General features: G+C 40.8%; 1 protein-coding gene and 1 pseudogene across 1 annotated transcript; both read left to right on the top strand.

Moving 5' to 3' along the window:
• The first annotated feature begins 917 nt into the window (after positions 1-917).
• On the top strand, positions 918-12,239 carry PDIK1L (PDLIM1 interacting kinase 1 like). The gene is given in 4 exon segments (XM_074377103.1): positions 918-1,308; positions 1,311-1,454; positions 3,938-4,239; positions 8,216-12,239. Coding segments are annotated over 4 exon segments (1,296 nt in total). The 5' UTR covers positions 918-1,199; the 3' UTR covers positions 8,957-12,239.
• On the top strand, positions 4,103-25,357 carry LOC105063476 (transcription initiation factor TFIID subunit 12 pseudogene; annotated as a pseudogene).
• Positions 25,358-25,506: the final 149 nt, after the last annotated feature.

The following is a 25,506-nucleotide window of genomic DNA, read 5'->3' as shown; positions in this document are numbered from 1 at the left end:
CTTACAGTGATCCTTTCCAAGGCCCCAGCAATGTGTTCACAGGTCCATTTTGTAATCTTTTTCCTAAAGAGGACATCCCTAATTATTTAAACATCTACCTCACAGATGTTAGAGTCAGTTTCATAACTTTGGGGTTATGGGAATGGATTTCAAGTTCTGCAATCGGCTCTAGAGGAGGGGTTCCTGTATTTAACGTCTGAGACAGACAAAAGGAAAAGGCTCCTCATGACCAAACGAGATACCCTTTCCCCTGATTCTGATCAGTTACCCACATACGCAGCTAGCTGTCTACACAAAGCCTCTGTATTTCCCTCTACTTTCAAGGGCAGCAACCAAGCCATGGAACATATCAGTAATTCCAGCAGACAGCTCAAGACTGGTACACGACACTCAGGGCAAAAGTCAGAACAGATTACAGAGTAGTGTTGCCGGGACGAAGGGTAGGAGGAGTGGTTACGCCAGGAGAGTGGGTATTCAAGGCAGGTGACCCCCTACCAAAGACACCTTTCTGTCAAATAAGGCAGAGGTCTACTTCCTCACCTGTAAAAACAGGGCTAGTAATAAAGCCAGACCTTGTGGGATTTTGTAAGGATTAGGAGACACCATTTAAAGATTTAACCCAGTCCCCGATTCTCAGGACAAGGTCCAAAAATGGAGGAGAGAAAATAAAATGGGTAATTGGTTGATCCTTGAGAGTAGTAACAGGGATTCTTTGCACATCATGCTTTATACAGCACTGGGAGGAGGACCAACCACTTTATTGACAAATAGCAGGTGCTGAATAAATCGTGAAGGAAAGGACATCTGGCGGATGCATACTGATCTGTGTAACTAACTGAATGACCGATTGGTCCGGGTCTCTGAGCAACTGACAGTCCTGGGCTGGCTGTCAAGCGAACGCGTCTTTGGATCCGCTGACAGCTGTCGGGTGCCTCTATGACTCAGACTGACCGTCGGGCCCTGAGAACGGCTGTCCTCCCTGTCAGTCCCGGCCCTAGCCGTCTCAAACCTCCGCCTCTCGCCGCGCGCCGGGGGCATCCCGACTCTCCCCGAGGAGCCTGAGAGTGCAGCGGCACCTTCCTCCCCCTGCCGGGCAGGGCACCCATACTCCCGGCGGCCGGGGCCCTGAACAATGAGGCGCCGGCTTCTTTAAGGGAGATACCACCGCGCTGGCCGGGCAGGGGACGGCGTCTTCCCAGATGATCGCACCCAGCCCCGCGCCGCCGCCGCCACCGCCGCCGCGGCAACTGCACCGCCAGCAAACATGGCTCAGTGACTCTGACAAAAGGTGCAGCCTCCCTCCCGGAGGGCGGACGCCAGGCCTCCCATCTCTGGCCGTGCCTCCCCGCGGGCCTGCGGTAGAGGCCCGCATCCCGCGAGCATCCCAGGCCCGCGCCGAGGAAGATGCACCAGGCGATCCACCCCAGCGACCCCGCACACCTGCCCGCAGCTCGGTAGGTCGAGAATGGGGGCGGGGCAGGGGCGGAAGGCCGCGCCGAACGCGCGCACCCCCAGGCCCCGACCTGCTGATGGGGACTACTCCGGGGCCGCCGGCCTCGCGCGCCCGCTACATTTTCAGGGCGACCGAGCCCCAGGCGTGGAGTGGCCTCCGGCCGCCCGAGCCCGGCCACCCCTACGGGGAGGGACACGAGTGGTGCCTTCCAGAGCGCGCACCCCTTCCGCGACTCCCGGCTCCTGAAAGCCATAGGAGCCGGGATGAGGCCAGCGGAGCGCGGGGCGCGCGCCCAATAGGACTAGCGCTTGGCGTCCCGACTCGCACTACGGAAAGCCGGAGGGGGGCGGGGCCGCGCGGCGTAAGGGGGTGTGTCCGCGCGCACCACGGGGGCGCGCGCAGGCCTCTGACTGGAGGCCGCTGCGGCGGAGGCGCGAGCTGCCCGATAATGGCGGCCTGCAGAGCCCGTGAGAGGGAGAAGCGGCGGCGGCTACCCTGAGGTAAATCTGGCTCCTCGGCCTGGCAGAGAGGCCTTGCTGCAGAGCTGAAGGCTCTGCATGTGCCTCCCGCGCCAGGGGGCCTGTCACAGAGCTGTCAGCGGAGTCATCCTAAGGAAGGCCCCCTGAGCCTCAGGCCACCGGCCGCAGCTGCGGCCTCCTCGTCTGCCTGTGGCCTCCTCCCCAGGCCCCGGGCGTCAGCCGCCGGCCCCCGAGGAGTCGGGGCAGTTGCAGGACTGGCTCCTCGGGGTGAAGGGCCTCGGGAGGATCCCCTCCGGGTTTCATCTGGAAGCAGCCGAGGAGGGGGAGGGCCTGATACTTGTCCAATGAGCGGGGCCCTGAGCCGCCGCGTCCGGCAACACCTCTGCCCAGGACTGGCCCTTCCCGGGCGCCAGCAGGTGTACGGCCTGGCGGGCCCACGTCCGAGCGCTGGGTTCGCCTGACAGGCACGAGGGCCCGGGGGTTGCAAGTCGTTAAGTCACCCAGGTTCGCACGGGACGCATCACCGTGCAGTGTTTTCATTCAAGATCTTATGGATTTCATAAACACCTCTCCTCCACTTTATTCAGGTGTTCTTTGTAGGGCGATATGGGACAGCTTCAAAGACACGAGCCACTTTAAGATAGGTAGTAATTGGAGATCCACGGAGAACAGGAAAGAATGTCCACTTGCATATTTGGGGCAGAGGATTCTGTGACAGGAAATCAGACGCTAGGAAATACAGCAGGAATTCGAAGAGTGGGTGTCCAGTTAGAGGAAGTGGGACTAAGAAGCAGCCTCAGAAACTTTCATTTTCTTTATTAAATCTATCCTACGGACTTAAAGTAGCTGGTCCCAATTTCTCAGGCTCTGGTGTCGGTACCTTTTTATTCCCCTAACTGTACAATATTAAAAATTGTACAATTTCAGGTTACTTTTCTTGCCCATGGTGGCAATCTACAGATGAGAATTTTTTCCCGAAGCTCATTAAAATTTTGACATTCTTCGTAAAGGGAAGAGGCACGCTTGAGAGTTTCTTGATTCAATACGTGAGCATTTCTATGTAGGGCCTTTGCCCCTGTCTTTAAATGATTCATCAAGTTGAATTCCAAAGAACTTAATATGAACTCCAGAGAGCCTCTTAATATGTAGGACAGTTTTTGTTGGCAAAAAAATGACCTAGACCTAAATAGCTATTGTCGAAACAACAGAAAGATAACCATATTCTAGGTAACTTACTTTATCTTTAAAGGAACATTTTTCTCCATAAACTTCATCTATTTTGCGAGAAATAAAGAAATAACAACAGCAAAATTAAAATAAGAACATATACAGTTTGACTGTTTTAAATAATAAAAGCAACTACACATTTTCACTTCTATATGTGATCTGGTTCACTTTTAGTCCCTAAACATAAGCCAGGTGTTTGTACTTCTAACTGTGTGAGTTTGTTTTTCATTTTGCCATGTTTATGACCTTTTATGTGTGTGTCAGCTTTCAGGAGAAGCTGGAGTTTTGTTTGTTTTTTCATGATCAGTAAATAAGAGTACTGAATTTTTTTGGTTTTAGCAGTGATGTTTTGAAGCAGTTCATGTAAGAGGCAGTATAGTGTAGTGGTTAAAATTAAGGATGTCAGAGCTAGATGGCCTGGTTTCAAATCCCAGGTCCACTAGTTACTAGCTGTTTGACCTTGGCCATATTGCTTAAACTCTCTGTGCTTTAGTTTCCTCGACTATAAAATGACCATAATAGTATCTACCTCATCATATTGTTAGGATTAAATGAACTTAATATTATAAAGTGTTTGGAACAGTTCATGATACATGGTAAGTACTACATGTTAGCTGCTTTACTATTATTATTAAAATATTTAGATTTGCCCAAGGCATAGCAAATATTGCTCAAGCACTGCAAACAGTGAGACAGTTGGCAACTAAATTGTATATAAGAAGGAATACAAGCCAATAGGTATATTAATTTCAACAGAGTACTTTGTTGATTTTTCCAGAAACCTTGACCTTGAAGATGGTGAGTAGCCAGCCAAAGTACGATCTAATACGGGAGGTAGGCCGAGGTAGTTACGGTGTTGTGTATGAAGCAGTCATCAGAAAGACCTCTGCACGGGTGGCAGTGAAGAAAATTCGATGCCATGCGCCTGAAAATGTTGAACTAGCCCTGCGTGAGTTCTGGGCACTAAGCAGTATCAAGAGCCAACATCCAAATGTGATTCACTTGGAGGAATGCATCCTGCAAAAAGATGGAATGGTGCAAAAGATGTCCCATGGCTCTAATTCTTCCCTTTATTTACAGGTATGTGTGGTTGAATGGGAAATAGTAATAATTTGACCATAGCATTGGTCAGCAGTAAGAGAAATGAGTCAGACGAACTTTACTTTTAAACGCAGGTGTTTATACAGTTAGGAGTAGATGGGGTCTGCCAAGAATTGAGTAGATGTTTGCTTTAAAGCAAGGTTTTATTTAAACCTGTGATGCAAATACCTAAAAATAACAAAGCCACCTGTTATGCCATGATACTTGCCAATCTGCTTAGGAATGGGGCAACATAGGAGCTAGAGAACTGATTGAGACTAGAATCTAATTAGTTCACTTATTTGAAATCAGTTTTTTTGGAACTGAAGGCAGAAGAAAGGGAAAAACTCCACAACCAATAGCAGCACCCATAGGTAATTGAACATTTCTTTATGTATCACTGGCTTGAACATAAGCCTCTGCTTTTTTAGGGGGTTATTTTATTTCTTAACTATGCAATTCCAGTTAATTTTCATGGAGTGTGTGGCTTAGCACCTGAATGTTATTAACAGTACTAATAGCTTACTATTTGGGTTCCTACTTGTTCTGTGCTCTGGGCTAAGTGCTTTAAAGGCAGTTGCTCAGAACAATCTTATGAGAAAAATACTATTATTATCATCATTACAAATGAAACTGAGGTTTAGAATCGATAATGAATCTATCCAAAATCATATAGCTAGCAAGTGGCAGAATTGGGAGCTAAACATCTGACAGCTAAAACTTGTGCTTTCTTAACCTCTAAATTGTTCACTTGCCTCCAAATTACTCTTCTGTAGACCTGGAGAAAGCATTAACATAAGAAAACAGAAAAGCTTTTTTTTTTTTAGATTGGCTTCTGCCGTAGATCAAAATCTCTAGTAGCTCCATACTTGATAAAGAGAAAAGATACTTAAGACATAGCTAGCTAAAGGCCAGAGCATAATTTCTTAAGTCCAGTCATTCTTGGAACAGGAAACAACTTTCCATGAGTGTGTCTAAATTCAGAATTCACCATCAGGGTACAAAAGTCTGTTTTAAAACAACAAATGCTTTTGGACTAGAAACAACAAAGAAAACAAACACATTAATCTGTGTAAGTAGAAACTTGAAAGTTTCATTGAATGGTGAACAAATATCAGTCTTGAGAACCTAGTTTATACTGCAAGTTTAGCATGCTATAACCTGAAGTCTTAAGACAGGGACTATAAGACACAACCATTTAGCCTCTATTTATTGTTTATTTTTCTACAAGTGCTTATTATGTAACTTGCAAGGATAGGAAATATCAGAAACATTCTTACTATACTCCCTCCTAAAAAGGGATAGACCGTTGCTGGACTTTGCATTGAGTTTTAGATACTAAAATGTGTAATCTCTTTCAGATTACACATGCAAGTACATAAACATATGACTTAGTGTTGATGGTATTCTTGAGTCCACATCAAGCAACCGTCATGGTAACTAGGCATTAGTTAGCTAATCTTTCAAGACTTTAAGATTTCAAGTACTTTCAGACTTGATTCAGTGATTTTTTGTTTTAATCTACAGCCCCTTTTTGTTTAGTAATCTCTTTCATCTTTTTAAAGCCCAGTAGACTTGTGTTTCACCTGTGGTTCTTTTTGCTGGCTGTATGACCTTGGATAAATAACCCAACTTTTCCCAGCACCTATATCTTCATATGTAAGGAATGATAATTTCTACCTTCCATGGGAGTTGTCTAAATTAAAAGTGATGCAGATACAATAATTGGCACATAGGAAATATTCAGTAATAGGTAGCTCTATTAAAAGTTGTCTTTTGTATGGATTTATTTAGTTAACCAGACATTCATCAACACATTAACAAGTGCCTTCTCTAAATTTACACTAGTAAAGGCAACCAATATTTACATCTAATAAAGACAAATCTGTAGTGTGACCACACAGCCCCTACACATGGTCTTCTCCATTCTTTTACACGAATTTTTTTTTTCTCCATGTTTTTCTGGATATCTTCCTTGTTCTCATTTGGAATTATTCAGTTAGTTCCTCATAGCTAAAAACCTCATCTAGAAGAATTGTAAAGCAAAAATTGAAAGAGGACATATCTTATGCATAGGAACTTAGTGGCCAGTCTGTGTACTTGTAATAACTTGTCAAGAATGAAAAGTACAGGATGGTATAGGTGCATATAGTAGGGAACCTGTCATAATCCCTAGGTTCAGGAATTATGAACTGTTTCAGCTGAAACTTGTGGGGTGAACTGGAGTTAGCCAGGTGAGTCAGTGAGAAAGGTTCCCAGGCAGAAAGAACTGTACATACAAATGTCTAGAAGTAAAAAGCATGAAGCGTTCTAAGAATTGAAAGAAGATAGTAAGACTGCAGTGTACAGGGAGAGTTGTTTTAGATGAGGATAGAAAGAAGCAGGGATCAGAGCACACAGGGTCCCACAGCACATGTTAAACAGCTTAGACTATATCCTAAGAGAACAGGGGAGCTATTAAAGGATTTTAGACAAGAGAACCAATGGCTAACATTCTCTACACTTGAAAATAAGCAGATTGGGCTGTGTATTTCTGTAGCTCTCAACCAGGGGTCCTCAAACTATGGCCCTCGGCCTGTTTTTGTATAGCCTGGATGCTAAAAATAGTTTTTACATTTTTTAAGAGAAGAAGAAAAAGAAGAAGAATATGGAAGAGACCTTATGTGACTTGTCAAGCCTAAAATATATACCGTCTGACTTTATTCTAAATCATTATTTGAATGATGAGACTCTGCATTGCTCAAAATTATTTAGGAAGTTTGCTTTTGAGAATGAAGACAGAAGAAGAGAAGAAATGAAGAAAGAGTGATGGTGCTAGTCTTTAATCTCATCATATTAGTAACAGTGCATCTGGTAAAATAATTGTGTGATCCGGACCTTTCTGTTCTTTCTTTTGGTGTCTCAATGGCAAACAGGCAACAAGGAAAATGCACGCAAAAAAGACATCTGCAAACCATTGCAGTTATGGCTGTTTGCTGTAGGAGGAAGGTGACATGGAGAGGTGTTCCTTGCCCCTGCCCACCAAAATGACAAAAGAGAATACTAGTAGATATACACTTAAAATTAGCGGTTCACTCCCTCTTCAATAACTCTTCACCTTCCCTACTGAGTTTCTGTTCAACTCTTGAGTCTGAAAAGGACACCATAGGGCAAATGCTTTCAAAACACTGTATGCCTGTATTTTAGAATGGTAGTTCATGTTCAGTGAGGTAATTAATACTCTTGAATTTCACATAGTAGGAGAGTTATAATTAGATAATGATACAAATAAAACAGTAGTTTATTCTAGATTTGCAGCTTGTATCAAAGAAATACTTGTATTCAAATTCAGGTTTGAATTTGTATATCAAAATGCATATATGATTTTTATAAATTGGTTCTGAGAAGCCATTTAGTGATGGAGATAACCAACATATTTGTATTTTGCTTGTAGAAGTTTATGAAGTAATGATGTCAGTCTTTATTTTTTATCAGTGACTACAGGAGCACTTTATTTCTGTAACAACTAGTTGCTCCTTGATCATTTTTCCAGATTATGTTGGTAGCGTATGTGCAATGAGCAAGGAGTAGATTTCAGGCAGTTTCATGGAATAGAATTTCCTAATTGATGTTTATACCCCAGCTGGCAGTCTCCCAGGTCTAGCTGCTGAAACTTTGATCTTTTCAGGAAGCTATTAGCTAGATCGTTAGAGTTCAGCTCCATTGACACATGCATGTATAGCCAGTTGGACACTTTTCAAAATAAAGCTATTTTGAAATAAGTTTTTACCTGTCGACTTGGAGATTAGGTGTATTTGTTAGGGGCAGATTGACAGTTTGAAGCACTGAAGTTTAAAATAAAATGCACTGACTGAATAAATATTCATGAAATTTCCTTTTAAAATTAGAGACTAACTTAACCAGTAACTCTTTCTCTATAGCTGAACTGTATAAACTGAGCAGATTATTACAATATGGTTTTTCTTCCTTCTTATAGCTTGTAGAGACTTCATTAAAAGGAGAAATTGCCTTTGATCCCAGAAGCGCCTATTACTTGTGGTTTGTGATGGATTTTTGTGACGGAGGAGATATGAATGAGTATCTATTGTCCAGGAAACCCAATCGTAAAACTAACACCAGCTTCATGCTTCAGCTGAGCAGTGCCCTGGCTTTCTTACATAAAAACCAGATAATCCATCGAGATCTAAAGCCTGATAACATCCTGATTTCTCAAAGCAGGTTGGATACCAGTGACTTGGAACCCACACTAAAAGTGGCTGATTTTGGCCTAAGTAAAGTTTGTTCAGCATCTGGGCAGAACCCAGAAGAACCTGTCAGTGTAAACAAGTGTTTCCTTTCTACAGCATGTGGAACAGATTTCTACATGGCTCCTGAAGTGTGGGAGGGACATTATACAGCAAAAGCTGACATCTTTGCTCTGGGGATTATCATCTGGGCAATGCTGGAAAGGATCACATTCATAGACACAGAGACAAAGAAGGAACTCTTGGGGAGTTATGTAAAACAAGGAACTGAGATTGTGCCTGTTGGGGAGGCGCTTCTGGAAAATCCCAAAATGGAACTTCTCATTCCTGTGAAGAAAAAAACTATGAATGGGCGAATGAAACAACTGATTAAGGAAATGCTGGCTGCAAACCCTCAGGATCGTCCAGATGCTTTTGAACTAGAACTCAGATTAGTACAAATTGCATTTAAAGATAGCAGCTGGGAGACGTGACACATATATTATTTGCAAATATCTTGGATGATATGCTGCTTCTGTTTTAACAGTGATGCAACATAATGTGGCTGAAAAAGAATATAAAAAGCTAAACTCCACCATCTAAGGGTTAAGACTTTATTGTGGGATTTTTTTTTTCTCTCATTTTTCTTAAGTCCAAGCTGGCCATTTTGTTAATACGTTTTAAATGTGTATTACCAATGTGGGTGTAAATTTTTTTAAATGGTCATTGGTAGAAGTTTGGCAGGAAAATTCTCTAAGAGCCAAGAAAAGAAGAGAGTCCAGTTTTCTGGAAATATGTCTCTAAGTATTTTAGACATTCCTTGTCAGTATTAGGAATTTCCATGGAAAAAGAGGTTTGCATGCTGGTAATGCAACCTTTGAAGCTTTGTAAAGGAAACATATATGTATATATTTATGTATATGTAGGTATGTGAATGTGTGCATTTTGCATTCCATATGAAAAAAATGCCACTTCTGTTTAAATTATTTGATGTAGGTTTGGGTTTTTGAGATTTGCTGGTGAAATCAGTGATGAAAAATAAAAGAACCTTCCCTCATCTTCCTACCCTGCCCCTCCCTCTAATGAAATCATACTAATTTTTTTATTTTTGTAATATTATACAGCTTTTTTTTAAGGCATAATTTTGGAGAGTCTAAAATTATCTGATTAAACATAAGTAAAATTAAGTGATCCAAAGCTGCTGAAGTATGCTTGAGCTCTCCAGTGCCCTATAGCTGCAGGAGTTGAATTAGCCATGCAGTCATGTACTGGCAGGTTGGCAAGGACATCCATGATTCAGTCATACCTTGTTTAGGTAACCAAGCATGCAATTAACCAATTAAGCCACTGAACTGGGACATGTCTGCACTTGAGCATCTGCAATCTCAATCTGTTATAAATCTGGACGCAGGAGTCTTCTGTTTCTGAAAACTTTGCTATATATAACTCTAGTACTTGATACATTAATTTTTTATTTCAAGGCTTTGTCTAGGCCTCAGCATAAAGTCGAAGAAACCAAATGAGCTCTACCCTCACATTGCCTGCCCGAATGGTCTTTTGTTTAGTCACTGGAATTCCTTTCTTTTTGGCACTAATGCTGTTTTCTCTTGTCTAATTTGACAGAGTAATGGTAGTGATATAGTTGTATTCAATGTTGATCACCTTTTTCTAAACTGGGAGATGATATCTATACAGTTTGGCAAATGGGTAAAATATTGTGGCATCAGTTATATCTTTCAAATAGAAAAGTTATCAATTCTATACAATCACTTGGTATGGTCTTTGTCAAGAACTAATAGACCATTATTCTTCTTGAAGTCACTTTGATTTTAAACCTATATATAGGTTGTCTACAATTTGTTTTCCTGTAAATGCAGATAGTTCAAATCTAAAAGAAGAAAGTTTTCCTAAAACAGAACATTAACCTTTAAGGTTGTTAATAGTTTGAGACCATTGTGTATAGGTTAATCTTTATAAAGCACTAGAATCTTTGGTCAAAAGTAAAAAAACAAAAAAAAAGAATATTGAAATCATTGATAGTCTCCATAGTCTCCTGAGCTTTTTGGAACTTCCACAACTTTTGGAATATTGCTATCATAAATTTTCCTTATTTAAAATGTGTTAAGGGGACTGTAGAAGGTAAAAAAGCACACAAAAAAAATTGCAGTACATAAAATTTCTGAACTATGCATTACTTGGTTTGGAAGTTTAAAATTCAGACTGAAAGATTTTATTTTCAATAAAATCTTTTAAATAAAAAAATATGCTTTTCAACATCACTTTCAAGCTAATAAATGTAAGAATTCTTTTGGAAATTAGAGATGGAAATATACTGAAATTTCATGATAATTGACCCTGTAGATCAAATTATTATAACATAGATCTGGCCAAGGAGATTGAGTTACTGGAAATAAAAAGTGTCATTATAATGTCTCTTCAATAACAGCACTTCAGCAGAGGTTCATGATGATTTAGGTGACGGTATGCCAATGCTTCATTTGCTCTTTAAATATCTACATGTCATGGTTTCTGAAATACATATTTTTTGTCCAGCTTCATTTAAAATAGTTAATGATTATAATTTATTTTGAAAGTTTACCTGTGAAGTAGAATTCTTTCTTTCATTGGCAGTAAGACTGTGAGGTGATCAGGAAGTTTTTTCTGAAATTTTCTCAAGTCCTTGTGTTCTAAAATAACCTATGATACCAAGCAAAATGATAGTTAAATTCTTTGTCTTTATTTGTTTTTTCAGTTAGGAGGTATTTATTAAGTACCTACTGTGTGCTCAGCACTAAAGGTCAGTTGATAAAATGACAATTTAAAATGGTGTATAGCCACAGGTCTTTTCCAACCAGGAGTAAGAAATAAAAGATGATTAGTGATATTTGGAAATTCCTGGATATTTGCTAGAGGAAAAATTAAAGCAAGAATTTGTGCACAGTGCCTTGCCCATAATAGGTACTCAATAATTAGTCCTCATAGAGTCTCTTGCCATGGTTTGTAGCATTTTTATGAAATTTGTCTTAATTGAAAAAAGACCAAATATTTCAAATAAGCTTATAGGCAGCTGTGGCCAGTTAAAATATGGGGTTGTACAGTTAGTTCCTAGAATGTTATTTTGCACTAGTTGTCACTTAGAAAGATGGGGTTCTTTGTAGATTTTTGGTGCTAAGGGATACTTTGTCATTATGATGAAGTAAGTGTTAAGTGTCAGATAAATAGCACACTGAATAGTTCTTTCTGCTGGTCTGTTTCTTCCTCTTTGTTGTTGTTGTTTTTAACTGTAAAATGTTTATCAATCAAACTATTGTAGCAGCTACAAATAATTCACCAGCATGACAAAATGGTCAAAAAATAAGTCATCAGCACTTCAAAAATGAAAGCAACTTCTGAAATTTTCTTTTAAAATTGTCAAATATATTTTATGAAGAATTTATAAAAGGGGGAAATGATTGTAATTTATTGTTCATGACTTTTTTTTTTAATAAAGTGAGTTTCAACAAAAACGCTGAAAATTCTACATTGCTGCTTTGGTGGCTCTCTGAGAAGTTCTGTAGTGCTTTACTTCATGAATATAAAATAGAGCGTATAAAATGTGAAACTGTCATTTTCAGCCTTATGTGTTAAGTGAAACCTATATATAATACAAGCTGTTGCTGAGGAAAAGATTGAATTACAGGTGTTTCAGAATTTCAAGTTCTCTAAATTTTCATGCTTACAATCTTGCTGTATTAGAAGAACTTGTAGTGCCTGAAATAAATGATTTTTTTTCCTTTTTTCCTTCTATCTCATTAAGCTGAGAATGCATCCCAGACTCAGAATGAAGTATAGTAAATGTACTAAGGATGCAATTTTTCAATCTATAACTTGAGACCGTGGTTTCTTTTCTATAAAAAAAGTCATCTGAGCCACTTTTTTGTTTTCTTTTATAGGTTTTGTTATGTATGCCTTCTCCAGAATAAAGTACTGAGGATGCAGTGTGCTTAGTGGTACAGTGAAACAGCAGAGGGAAAATGGAAGATACAAAACATTAACCCTACATGTGATCTAATGATGAGTAGGAAAGTAGGCATCAGGAATTGCGGCTGCTTCTGACTCTGCCACCTCCTGTATAGCCTTTGCAGACAGGTAAATTTTGCTGTGTATTTAGAGATTACTTTTTAAATTTTAATCTTAAAACTATAAATACTTGTATTTACTAGCCTTTTTGTAATCCTTTGCAGTTTACAAAGCACTTTCACATGGTTTTTACATATCTTTTCAGTGAGTTTTACTTAAAATAGGGGCTGACTTCTTGATGAAATTAACAGTAATTTAATCCCAGTTAGTAAGGTAAAGATTTTACCTTAACACAGGGTTTTAGTGCCTAATCTCTGTCTCCAGTCTGAGTCTTCTCTAACAAATCTTTATCTTTCTCACTGAAGTAATGACCTTGGTTGTTTTGGTCTTTTCTTTAAATTCAAATGTTGCCCTCTTAGTCGACCAATCATAGATGTCCTCTAAAGTGCAGTGTAATGATAGACAGTTGGTTTGTGGTTAGATAATAACTCCCACTTGAGAAAACCTCCCAGCCACACCTCTCAGGGCCACACCTCTTGAGGGCAAAGTGCATCTTTTAAAGGCAGTACTTTCCCTTTTGCAATTGTCATTGGTTCAAAGGGAATGTTTAAAAAAAAAAAGATGCCTAGGCTTTTGACTTCACTCTTTCATTTCCTGTTCAGCCCTGGTATTTCAAGCTTAGCTTGTTCTGAGCAGAGGTTAGGCAACTTAATATTACCAAAGGCACTGTGGTCTTACAGCAGAAGCAAAGGCTTTGGTGTAACAGGTCTCATATTGAATGCTAGTGTTCACCAACTAGCTTTCACCAACACCTACATAATTAATGTATGGAGTTGGGCAAGTCACTTCATCCTGAGCCTCAGTTTACATGTCTATAAAATAGAGATGATACTTACATTTCAGGGGTTTTGTAAGGGTCAGCTATAACACACATAAAGTGTCTTGCATATTAAGTTCTCAGTTGGTTACTGTCTCATTGCTGTTACTGTGTTCTGATTTTGATGTTATGTTGAATGAAAAAATGGATTCCCCAGGAGCCAATGTTCAGTTGTAACTCTGATCCTTCTCCCCTCTGGGAGAATCTGATGAAGGCACTACATCCTCTCCTCAGGAAAATGTTTGCCTGTAATTTTAGGGGATTTATCGACCCTCACATCGACCCCGTGTTAAGGGACCCTGAGCTATAGTCTCCCACTGAGTACCTCTGTGCTAAAGCTCTTGAGTCATACATGAGGAGAAAATGGGCCGTATGTGAGGAGACTTGTAGGGTACTTGCACTGTTTTGTTTCTTAACCTGGTGCTGGTTAGATGAGTATGATTACATTGTGAAAATTCATCAAGCTGGATTCACAATTCTTACACTGTTCTCTAGTTATCTATACTTCAGTAAAACTATAATTTAAACAAATATGCATTGGGGCTGGAGACTACGGTGACAACTATTGTCAGAGGCAGAAAGGGAAAGGAGACAGACTTTGAAATCAGACACTACTTTTCTATTACTAGCTATGTGACTTTCATGAGTTCCCTAACCTCTCAAATCCATAGCTTCCCACATGTATAAAATAGAGATGGTACCAGAGCACTGTGACGATGAAATGAGATGCATGTAGAAATGCACGGCACACTCAACAAATCATTGCTTCTGATTCTCTTTGGAGGACTCAGAGATTGACTCTGAGCCACCTCTACTGCTAATTTACACCCCTGATAGAGAGCAAGTTTGTTTGTTTGTTTGTTTGTTATTTAATTTAGATTATATTTTTCCACAATATTTGAAAAATATCTTACATTCCATCACTATAGTGTCCTGCCTGGTTCTTTACCTTGTACCCTCCATAGGTATAGTTCTTAATTAATAATCTCCTTAGCCCAATTTTCTTTCCTCTTTCTGTTTGCTGATAACATGATCAATAGCAATTCAGGATTTCTGCTGTCTCTCTGACATAGATTACCAAGCCTGGAAATTTGGAGAGTACTCATAAGTACTAAATACTAGAATGTCATGCCATTTCTCCTAGCTTTGGGTATAAAGCGGGGAGAGTGTGATTTAACCAGTATGATTTGAGAGGTGACAGCAGAAGCACAGCTGCAAGAGGGCGAGAGAAAAGCATGTCAATACTGACCAAAACTCCAATATCAAGAATAGAGTGAAACTATAGTGGTTTTCAACTCCAACCCACATTAGAATTTTAACTTAGGAAGGTTAAAAAAACACAAAATGAAAACTTCTGCTTCTGCTTCTGACCATTAGAGAGTGGCAGGGCCTAGATTTGTCTTCCTGCCTTAAATGACTAAAATGCCAGACACTGGACAACTAGCAGTGCAGGACAGTGACCCCTGAGAGAAGGGAATCAAATGAAGTAAGTCCTGTGATTGCCCCAGCCTACTTCCTGGAGAGAATCTTCAGGCTGCAATCTCCTTGAGTTGAGGATACAGCATTCAGAGTTCAGGAAGTTCAGGCCAACTAGAATTCATTGGGGAGAGGGAGCTGAACAGAGAAAGAACTCCAGGCATTTGCAGAAAGTTTTTTTTAAGACACTGGCTGAGCACTGATCAGTACGTGCTTGTGAGGAAACTGCCGGAGAGCAGGAGAAACTATCTGAAAGGATCAGGTGGAACAACTCTCTGAGCTCACACAGGGCCAAGGATCATTGCTGTTCCCACTAGCCAGAATGGAAAGACCTAATACATCACGGAAGTACACACATCAAGAGTGAGGCCAAATTAGTCCTAGGCTAGCAAAGCTTAAAAGTAAGTCTTGAAAGGATAATTTTTCCCCCTAAGAAACTTAATGTGCTAGGAGAAAGCTCAAAATTACCTAAAGGAGTACAAAAAATTTCAGTCCTCAGTAACGTAAACTTCACAATGTCTACCATCTAATTAAAAAGTATTAGGTATGCAAAGAAAGCAGGAAAATACAACCCACAATGAACAGAAGAACCAATGGAAACAGACCTCAGAAATAACAGATAATAGAATAGTATACACGGAGGTTAAATATACTTCATATGTATATTTAAAGGCAGAGGAAAGCATGAGCATGGTAAGGAAAGAAGGTATGGAATATATGTATTCCAAAATGAACCTTGAGAGATAAAAAATGTAATTACTGAGATGAAAAATACACAGAAATTTTATATTATAGAAGAAAATATTAGGGACCTTGAAGACATATCAATATAAGCTATACAAAATAAAACAGAGAATGGGGAAGGTTTAGCTCAGTGGTAGAGAACATCCTTAGCATGCACAAGGTCCTGGGTTCAATCCCCAGTATCTCCTCTAAAAATGAATAAATAAATAAACCTAATTACCTCCCTCCCAAAACAAAATAAAACAGAAAAGAGAAAAGACTGGGGAAAAAAAAAAGAATCCAGCATTAGTGAGCTGTGAGACATCAAGTGGCCCATGTACCACTGTGGTCCCAGAAAGAGAGGCGAGAGTTGGAGACAGAGAAAATATCTGAAGTAATAATGGTTAAAACTTTTCTTAAATTTGATGACAGTTATAAACTCAGAGATCCAAGAAGCTCAGCAAGCCCAAGAACAAGAAAACTACACCAGGGTGTATCAGTTACTTAAAATCAATGATAAAATCTTAAATGGAGCCAGAGGAAAAAGTTGCCTTGCATACAAAGGAAAAAATTTAATGACAGATTTGTTGGAAATAATGCAGGCCAAAAGACAGTGGGACAACATCTTTTAAATACTTAAAGAAAACAAATAGTCAGGACCGGCTGCTGAGACTAATGATTCACTGGGGCAGTCTCTGCACATCATGGGGAGATAGACGCTGCTGCTTTTGATTGGCCTTGGTCCTCATAGCTCCAAAAAGAAACAGGATCTCGATAAGCTCTATGAGCTGAAGTCCAAAGCGCAACAGATTATGAACCAGTTTGGCCCCTCAGCCCTAATCAACCTCTCCAATTTGTCACTGATAAAACCGGAACCAGCTAACACCCCTCCACAAGGCTCCATGGCCAATAGCACTAGTGGTAAAGATCCCAGGCACTCCTGGGACAGGAGGGCATCTCAGCCCTGAAAACAATGAGATATTGACCAAGAAGAAATTACAAGACTTAGTAAGAGAAGTGGATCCTAATGAGCAATTGGATGAAGATGTAGAGGAGATGCTGCTGCAGATTGCTGATGTTTTTATCAAGAGTGTGGTGACAGCAGCCTGCCAGCTTGCCTGGCATTGCAAGTCCAGCATCCTGGAGGTAAAGGATGTCCAGCTGCATTTAGAGCACCAGTGGAACATGTGGATCCCGGGATCTGGCTCTGAAGAAATCCGACCCTACAAAAAAAGCTTGCACCACAGAAGCTCACAAACAGAATGGCACTGATCCAGAAAACATCCAAGAAGTAACACGCAGAAAGGTCAGGGAATGGACAACAATGTATTTGGAGATACTTGAGCTGAGACCTCAGCTACCTCATCCTTGGATTATTTTTTTAATGCTTTACAGAGAAGCATATATTTTTTGTTAACAGAAATGCAATATCTATAATGACTGAGAGGATCTGCCAAAAGAATAAAGCCTCCTACCCTAACTTCCGGTCCCTTTTCCCTGCCGTCTCAAAGAGGAGCCATGTATCTTTCAGAGAAGATTTTATTTGTGTTTTATTATATAAGTGATTGAATAGGGGACAAAGGATTATGGCCTTGTTTGGTCAGGCAATATTAGCAGGATTTGTAGAGATTTTTGTTTCCTTCTCCTTTCCCCCTTTCCCTGTACTTTGTAATGTCAGTATTTATATGAGTACAAGTTTCATTTGCTTTTCCAGGATAAAGAAGTTATCAATCAAAAAAATTGTCAATCTAGAATTTTACACCCAGATTAAAAAAATCTTTCAAAAATGAAGATAAAATACTTTTTTCAGAAGTCCAAAAGCTGGAAGAACGCATCTCCAGTAGACCAACACTACAAGAAATATTAAAAGAAGGCTTTCAGGGAGAAGGAAAATGACAGCAAATGGATCTGGGTTTAGACAAAGCAATGAAGAGCAACGGAAATGGTAAACGTGTCAAAATACAAAATACTTTTCTTACTTTAAAATCTCATTAAAAGAGGAAAAATAATAACAATGTATTGTGGGGCTTATGATATATGTAGAATTAAATATAGGACAATAATAACACAAAGGCCAGAAGAGGGGTAAAGGAAGTCCGCCATCATTATGTTCTTAAACTATGTGAAGTTATATGAAATTTGAAATAAACTATAATAAGTTAAAGGTACATGCTTTAAACCTTAAAGCAACTACCAAAAAACAAAACAAAACACCAAAGAGATATAGCTAGTAAGCCAATAAAGGACATAAAATGGAATCATCCAAACTACTCAATCCAAAAGAAGGCAGAAAAGGAGGTAAAGGGAACAAAGAACAGATTCGACAAGGAGCAACGTGGCAGATTTAACAATGTGATTTACTGGGCGAAGAGGATAGGTATAGCTCAGTGATACAGCATGTGCTTAGCATGCATGAGGTCCTGGGTTCAATCCCCAGCGCCTCCATTAAAAATAAATACACACACACACACACACACACACACACACACACACACCCCTAATCCTTCCTCCAAAAATGTGATTTACAATGAAGGCTTTGGAACATACCACATCAGTTCTAACCTTTGAAGGGACTGGAGACTCACAGTATTGACCTGAACCTCTAGGGGGGGCTGGACTGAAGGTCAGCCATTCAGATAGTATGTGACCAAGCCCCCATTCAAACTCTGGGCCCCAAAGGCTCAGGTGAGCGCTCCTGGTTGTCATTACTCTGAGTATTGTCACATTTCAACACCAGGAGAGTAATGTGTCTTTGAGGATAACAGAAACTTCACTTTTGGAACCCTCCCAAATTATACCCTTGTGTGTCTCTGCTTTTGCTTTCAATTCTAGTGGGTCTGGTTTTAATGTGTATCCTTTTGCTACACTAAAACTGCAATCATCAGTATAGCACTTTCCTGGATGTCTCCTTCCAGCAAATTATTGAAACCGGGGGTGGCCCTGGGAACTCCTGAATTTGTAGCTAGCTCCTCTGAAGTGAGGGTGGCCCTGGGAATTCCTTAAGTTGCTGTTGGTGTCTGCAGTGAGGGGAGTATGCCCTTAATAGGAGACCGCAAAGGATTATAACTACAATGCAAGAGTTGATGTGAAATAAACCCTGACACTCAGAAGGGAGGGAATATGAAAGTTTCCTATATCAACTTTGGCCTAGGGAAGAAGGGAAAATAAAATTCTCCTCTAAGAATTCATAACTTACAAGCCAGCTCTTTCATAAAATCTGAAGTCAAATCACATTACTTACGTAATGCTAAAATCCTCAAGCAGAGAATTTAAAGTGGTATAGGCTGGTGGTACCAACACATTATTGACAGAAGTACGTGCACATTGTCTCTGAAGGAACTCAAGACCAGCACAGGCCTCAATTCCCACAAATTCATAAGTAATACAAGCAGCTCATGATAAAAAAAAAAAAAAAATCACCAAACACACAAGGTAACAAGGCACCATGAGGGAGAATAAGTAGAACTGAGAGATGGCAGAAACAGACCTTCAAAGATACTGGAATTATAAGACACACAACATAAAATAAATCTGTTTGCTATTTTAAGGAAACAAAAGAGAAACTTGATACTCTGTGAGAACTAGTACATTTGAAAAAAGAACCAAACACAATTTTTGAAAATTCAAAAATAAGTTAATTGAAATAGAAAACTCTGTAGACATTAGGTTAGAATTGCTGAGGTAACCATTAAAAGACAGAGCCTATAATTTCCAAGCAAGCAGAAGCGAAGGGTAGGGAGATCAATCTACAAAAAAAGGGAAGTTTTTTTTAAAAAGAGAAGGGATTGCAGTAGTGAAGTTTTAAAGAAAAGTGACCTGCAGGCTCAGGTTAACCCCAAAAGATCTGACCTTGGAAACAAAATTAGGATGCTAGAACTCTCTTTCAATAACATTTCATTAGAGCCCTTGAAAAATAAAAAAGATAGGATTTTCCTTTTGACTTTATTTAATAAAAATATTGTTTATTCTTTGCTTGCTTTTTAGCTAATGTTATTCACAAATGGAGGAACCCCTATTAAATCTTGGAAAATGATGAGTGTACTTTGAGTTTGATTTTGTTATGTTTAAGAAGTTTACAGTATGAAATTAAGAGAGCTGTAGAACACAAAATATAGAGTAATAAAGTTGGATGAGTTTTCTGAAAATTAAAAGGGGAAAAGTATAACAGATATAATTCACATTATAAGAGAGAAAAAATAAATAAAAATATATTAATCTCAGTGAATGAGCTAAATTCTCCAGTTCAAAGATAATGGGTGTCAGCCCAAGTAAAAGAACAAATCCAGCAATGTTCTGTTTACAAAAGCCAGATCTAAAACATAAGAATACAGATTGACAAAGTTTGGAAAAAGAAATATTAGGCAAAAAATAAACAAAAATAAAAAGAACAAAATAAGTGTAGTAAGACAAAAAAAATATCTAGAGATAAAGAGGGTCACTACATAATAAAGTTCAATTCACCACAGAGAGAAAGCACATTTCTGAGTTGGTATACACTAATAACAGCCTCAAAATACAACAGGGCGAAATGGACAAATCCACCATTTCACAGTGGAACATTTTAACATAAATTGTTAAAATTTGTAACAGTAATTGATAGATCAAGTAAACAAATATTCAGTAAGGACATGTGAGATTTGGACCATACAATTAATAGGCTCTATATGTTCTGGTCGTCTGTTGTCTGTCCTCACTGTTAACTCCTACTTCACTGTCTTGATTACTGTAGAATCAAATAAATCAACCCTTAACATCACTCATGTCACACAGCAAGCCCTCAATAGATGTTAGTGATCACAGCAGCAGTAGTAACTTACTATGTGATTTTGGTCGAGCCACTTAACCTATGAGCCAGGTTACCTCTTCTAAAAATGGTCATAAAAAGAAATTATTTTTCCAAGTTGCTTTGCAAACCAAACGAAAATGTTTGTGAAGATATTTCAAAAACTACAAAGATATAAATGAATTATTGCTCTTAACTGGTATTACAAAGCACCAAGTGACGAGGTAAATAACCATCGGAGTGGTCACCAGGTAGAACAGCAGCACTAAGGAAGTCCTTGAAGTGCTCGGTATGCCAGTGGTGTGGACCCTTGGGCTATTGGTGCTGGGAAGAGAGGCGGCCAGTGAAGGCTGATCAGGAAGGCTTCTAGAAGGGTGAAACCTGCCCTCTGGTGGATGAGCCTGGAATACCTTGCTCAAACGCAGAAGAGCTTTCTGGGTGGCTTTGGGTAAACTCCCTAGTCAGAATTTTTACATCCTCTCAATTCCAGGGACTTGATTCCTGTATACATTGTAGGGTAGGGTGGGAGAATTTGGAAACAAAATTCTCATTGTGGCCTGTGCCTCAGTGCCAAGCTCACCTCATCTCAGATTCTTGTTAGGGGCAGTCTCTAAAGGGTGATTGACCATAGCTTACACAGTGCCTCAGTAAACAAAACGGCCTGGGCTCCCATCTCCTGAGGACCAATCTCTTTTAGGTAAGGAGATGGCAAGGGCGGCCTCCCTGATTATGGATGGAACCTCAGGAAGCCAAAGGGGAGCAGATGACTCAGGATCTAGCACTTTTCCGGCCCAAAGATTTATCCTCAATTCTCTTCTAAAGGCATTGAAACATTATCGATGCTCTGGAACTAGAGGGTGCTTAATATTTGTTTATAGAATAAATGTTGAAGGGAGGAGGTAGGAAAGGGAGTCTAAATTTCAGGTAGAGTAGAAAGAGATGTTTTGGAGGAGATGCTCAGAAGCCCCCTTCAGATGGCCTTGGGGTCTCTGAAGGGAAGCCGGAGAGAGGCTGAATTGTTCCTGGGGGCTGGGTATATCCCCAGGGTAATACATTGCTGGTGTCATGGCTGGGTTCTCTGAAAACAGACACTGAGACAGAGTTTGAGGTGCAAGGTGTTTATTGAGGAACAACACCTATGATGAAAAGGGGGGAGGAACAAGGCTTAGGCAGAGGAAGAAGTTAAACTATGATGCAGGCCTGGCAAAACCTTGCTCCACCAATCTGGTGTGGAGCCTCTGAATTAGGCTGGAAGGGCTAGACCTTTAATACTCCACCTCCTCCCATCACCAGATATACAGGCTACCCTGGGAAGGCTGTGACCTTGGGTGACGGGGCTCCTCTGCAGGTTGTGGGCTGCAAGAGATGGGCAGCAAGCCCTTCCTTGAAAGTTGGTGTCACCACAAACCACCTGGAGCACTCAAATCCACTTCCCCGTACACAGTCAAGGAGCATCTCCTTCAGGAGTCCACTGAGGGAACTTGGGAAGGAATGTTAGTGGGACTAACTACAGTCCCCAGCACTGCAGCTGGTCTTGGGGCTGCAGTTAAGACTCATCTCCCTCCTCCTCTACCCATCCCAGGCTCCCCTTACCCTCGGCTACTTACTACTCAGTGACTCACATGGTGCTTTTATCCAGACCCTCATCCTCAGGGAGCCTTCTCAAGCCAGGGTTACCTTACCCGGCCACTTACAGTTACAACTGGGCTAGGGAACACCAAGAAGCACCCAAGTAGATCACCTGAGATCGACACTTACTCCTCTGTGTCCCCGTGGTGTAATGGCAGCCTATTTATAATCAGGTTAAACACTCCCACCGCAACAGTGACCCCACTTGCTGACTACTGATCCCAGTACTCAAGAGCTCAAAGCACCCAGGAGGCAGACATAGCTTATAATTCAATGCAATTTTTTTTTGGCAGAAGCGTCCTCCCCCTTTGATGACCAGGGCCCTTAACCCTGCAGAGTGGCTGGGCTGGGCAAGGTCTCCAGGGGGTTATTAGAATAAGAGCAAATGAGGTCACTCCTGCTTCACCCCCTGGTTCCTATACTTCTACATTCTTCCTAATGGGGACATAGTACCATCAAGATCTTTGATTCAATCAATGCTTTGGAGCAAGTACTGCCCATCAGTGTCCTGTTTTGGCCAGAGCTTTACACCCTCATCTCCTTCAATTGCCAGATATGGGCCACCCTGAGGAGGACATGACTTTGGGGAAGGGGACTCTCAGCAGCTGAAGCAGACCCAAAGGAGGTGACAGCCATAGGCAGTCAGCTAACTGCACTGCCTACAGATGGGAGCTGTGAGCCCTTCCCTGAGGGGACATGATGAGTTAGGGACCCAGATTATCCACGTATGGCTTCTCTTGCCCCCACCGCCCACACACACCTTTTTCCTTAAACTTGCTCTCCTCATGGTCTCAAGATGATAGAGTAGTTCTAAGAATCACATCTAGAGGAGGAAAGGGGCCGTTTCCTCCAGTGTCTCCTTGTGAGCAAGGAACCCTTTCCTAGGACCCTGCAGCAGACTTCCCCTCATGTTTCACTGACCAGAAAGGGAAACTGCATAGTTCTGGAAAGCCTTCTGGGGCCCAAAGGTTATAACACCCTGGTGCCAAGACCCACCTTCTCAAGAGGCTCCCTCAGGCCCACTCCACAGTCCTTCCAGATCCTCTTCAAAATTCATTTATGGAACAAATGTATTGAGAACCCACTAAGCACCAAGTACTGTTCCAGGCACTTGGGATATATCAGTGAACCAAACAGAGATCCTTGCCTTCGCTGAACTTACAGTCTAGTGGTCTAGTTGGGGGTAGGGGGGCATTTGTGAGCACAAATAAGCAAATTGTTCAGTATGTTAGAATGTGATAAGTTAAAAAAAAAATCAAGAAGAAGCAAAGAAAAAGTAGAGCAGAGTAAAAAAAAGATTGGGAGTGCTGCAGAAAGATGCTGGCTGACTAAGGTCAGGGTAGGTCTCACTGGGTAGGATTTTAATAAAGTCCTGAAGTAGATGAAGGAGGTATCAAGCACAGAACTAGAGGAAGGGCATTCCAAGCAGAGGGTCAAAGGCCCTAATGTGGACCTAGTTGGCATGCTCAAGGAACAGGCCAGGAGACCAAATTACCTGGGGCAAAGTGGGTGAGAGCAAGGTTAGTAGGAGATCAGGTCAGAGATCGAAAAGGGCCAGGTCATGTAAAGCCTTGCAAAAGCAGTGAGGGCTGACTTTACTGCGAGTGAAACTTTTTCCAGGAGTTGAGCAGAGAAGTGACATGATTGACGTATATCTTTAAAAGGACTGATCAAGCTGTTATGTTGAGAGTAGACTATTGGGGATGAAGTTAGTTGAAGGGAAACTTAGAAACTATTGCAATAATCCAAGAAAGAGATAGTGGTAATTTGGACCAGGATGGAGTAGGACAGAAGTGATATAAATCTGGATGTCTTCTGAAGATGGAGCCAACAGATGCTGCTGATGGATGAGAGGTGGAAAGTAAGAGAAAGAGTTGTGTCCAAGATTACGCCAAGCTTTTGGCCTCAGCAATTGGAAGATTGCACTGAGATGGAGAGGAATCAACTGAGATGAGGAAGGCAGTAGTGGGAGAGATTTAGGGGAATAGGAGATAGATTAGTAGTTAGTTTCGGACATGTGGATTCTTGGCTTCCCAGAATTAACATCAATTCAAAGCTAACGTCTAGTAATTAGTAAAAGGCCTGGATTTCCTTCCCTTTCCTCCTTGCCTGGAGGAAGATTTACAGTATATGCTTATGGCAGCGCTACAAGGTTCTCCCTTGGGACCTGGCCTCCTATTCAATCAGGACTTTAGGTCTGTGAGTTGGCTTAGCTATGAAAATTAGCTAAAAGGTTGAGATGCTCCATTGGGACAATTTAAGTTAGGCTTTTGGCCATAAGATATGAAGGGTTTTCTGTTATATAACTCAATATTTAATAAGTTGTTCATCTGTTTCATTCCTAGGGACACTGATCAAAGATCCCTGTAAGCCAAAACATTCTGATTATCACTTCATCCTGCTGCACATTACAGTGAAGTCCCCTGCCTTGCCTCTGGCAGTTCAGCCACTTGGCCTCTGCTCCTCTAGGACCCCATCCTCCCCAATGAAATCAGGGAGCCCATCTCAGTGGTGCCTCTTTCAATCAAACTGTAGAGGACATCCACCATACAATTTTTCAAGGATACTGATGCTGCTCTCACTAATGCTTATCTCAACACCTAGGTTCTTCTGCACCCTCTTGAAGAATGTATTTGGTGGGAATAGGGAGTATAAGCAATTTCATGTAATAAATCTTCTCCAACTTTCCTATTTTTTTCTTGTTTGGTTTTTTTTTGCGTGGGAAATTACTAGGTTTATTTATTTTTTAATGGAGGTACTGGGAATTGAACCCAGGACCTCATGCATGCTAAGCAAGCACTCTACCAATTGAGCTATATCCTGCCCCCCTATCTTTTTAGACGTCAGACACATTCACCAGGAGAATGCTGGCATCTCAACCTCACTGAATACAAGTCATGTTGAGTACTAGGTTCAATTAACTGAACAAGCCAACTCCAAGAGCTACTTTCAGCTGCAAGAGATAACACATTAAATCCAGAATCTCTAGTAAGGGTGCCCATAGCAATAAAATCAGTCTGATCTAGTGTTTTATTCTTTCCTTGACCCCACCTCAGTTCTATTCAACCAAGTTCTCCAAGGGTGGAGTCCTGACATCTGTCTTGTTAACAAGCAGCCTAGTAAATTATATATAGCCAGCTGGAATGCACCCAACGAATACCTTTGGGGAACTACTGTCTAATCCACTTTCCTGCTTTTGACAGATCAGTATCTGAAGCTGGAGAGAGAAAGTGACTTGCTCCAGACCAAAAGTGAGTTCATGTCAAAGTCAAGACCATAACTTTGGTCTCCTGACTCCTTACCAGAAGTCCTGCTACTCCTCCAGGCCAGCTTTACCACAAATGTGGAGGTATGTGATCAGCACACCTGAGAAATTAGTATGGAGATGGGTCAAAATGATAGGCAAACCAAGGCTGCACATGTTCAAGCTATGGGCACTGTGATAAAGGTGACCAGGTTTGGGAGAGAATGATGTGTTTCCTTCTGGTTGATTTGTT

The sequence above is a fragment of the Camelus bactrianus genome, chromosome 13 (assembly GCF_048773025.1).
Source record: "Camelus bactrianus isolate YW-2024 breed Bactrian camel chromosome 13, ASM4877302v1, whole genome shotgun sequence".
Taxonomy (NCBI): Eukaryota; Metazoa; Chordata; class Mammalia; order Artiodactyla; family Camelidae; genus Camelus; species Camelus bactrianus.
The sequence above is the reverse complement of the archived record's forward strand: the minus strand, read 5'-3'. Positions and strand labels throughout refer to the sequence as shown.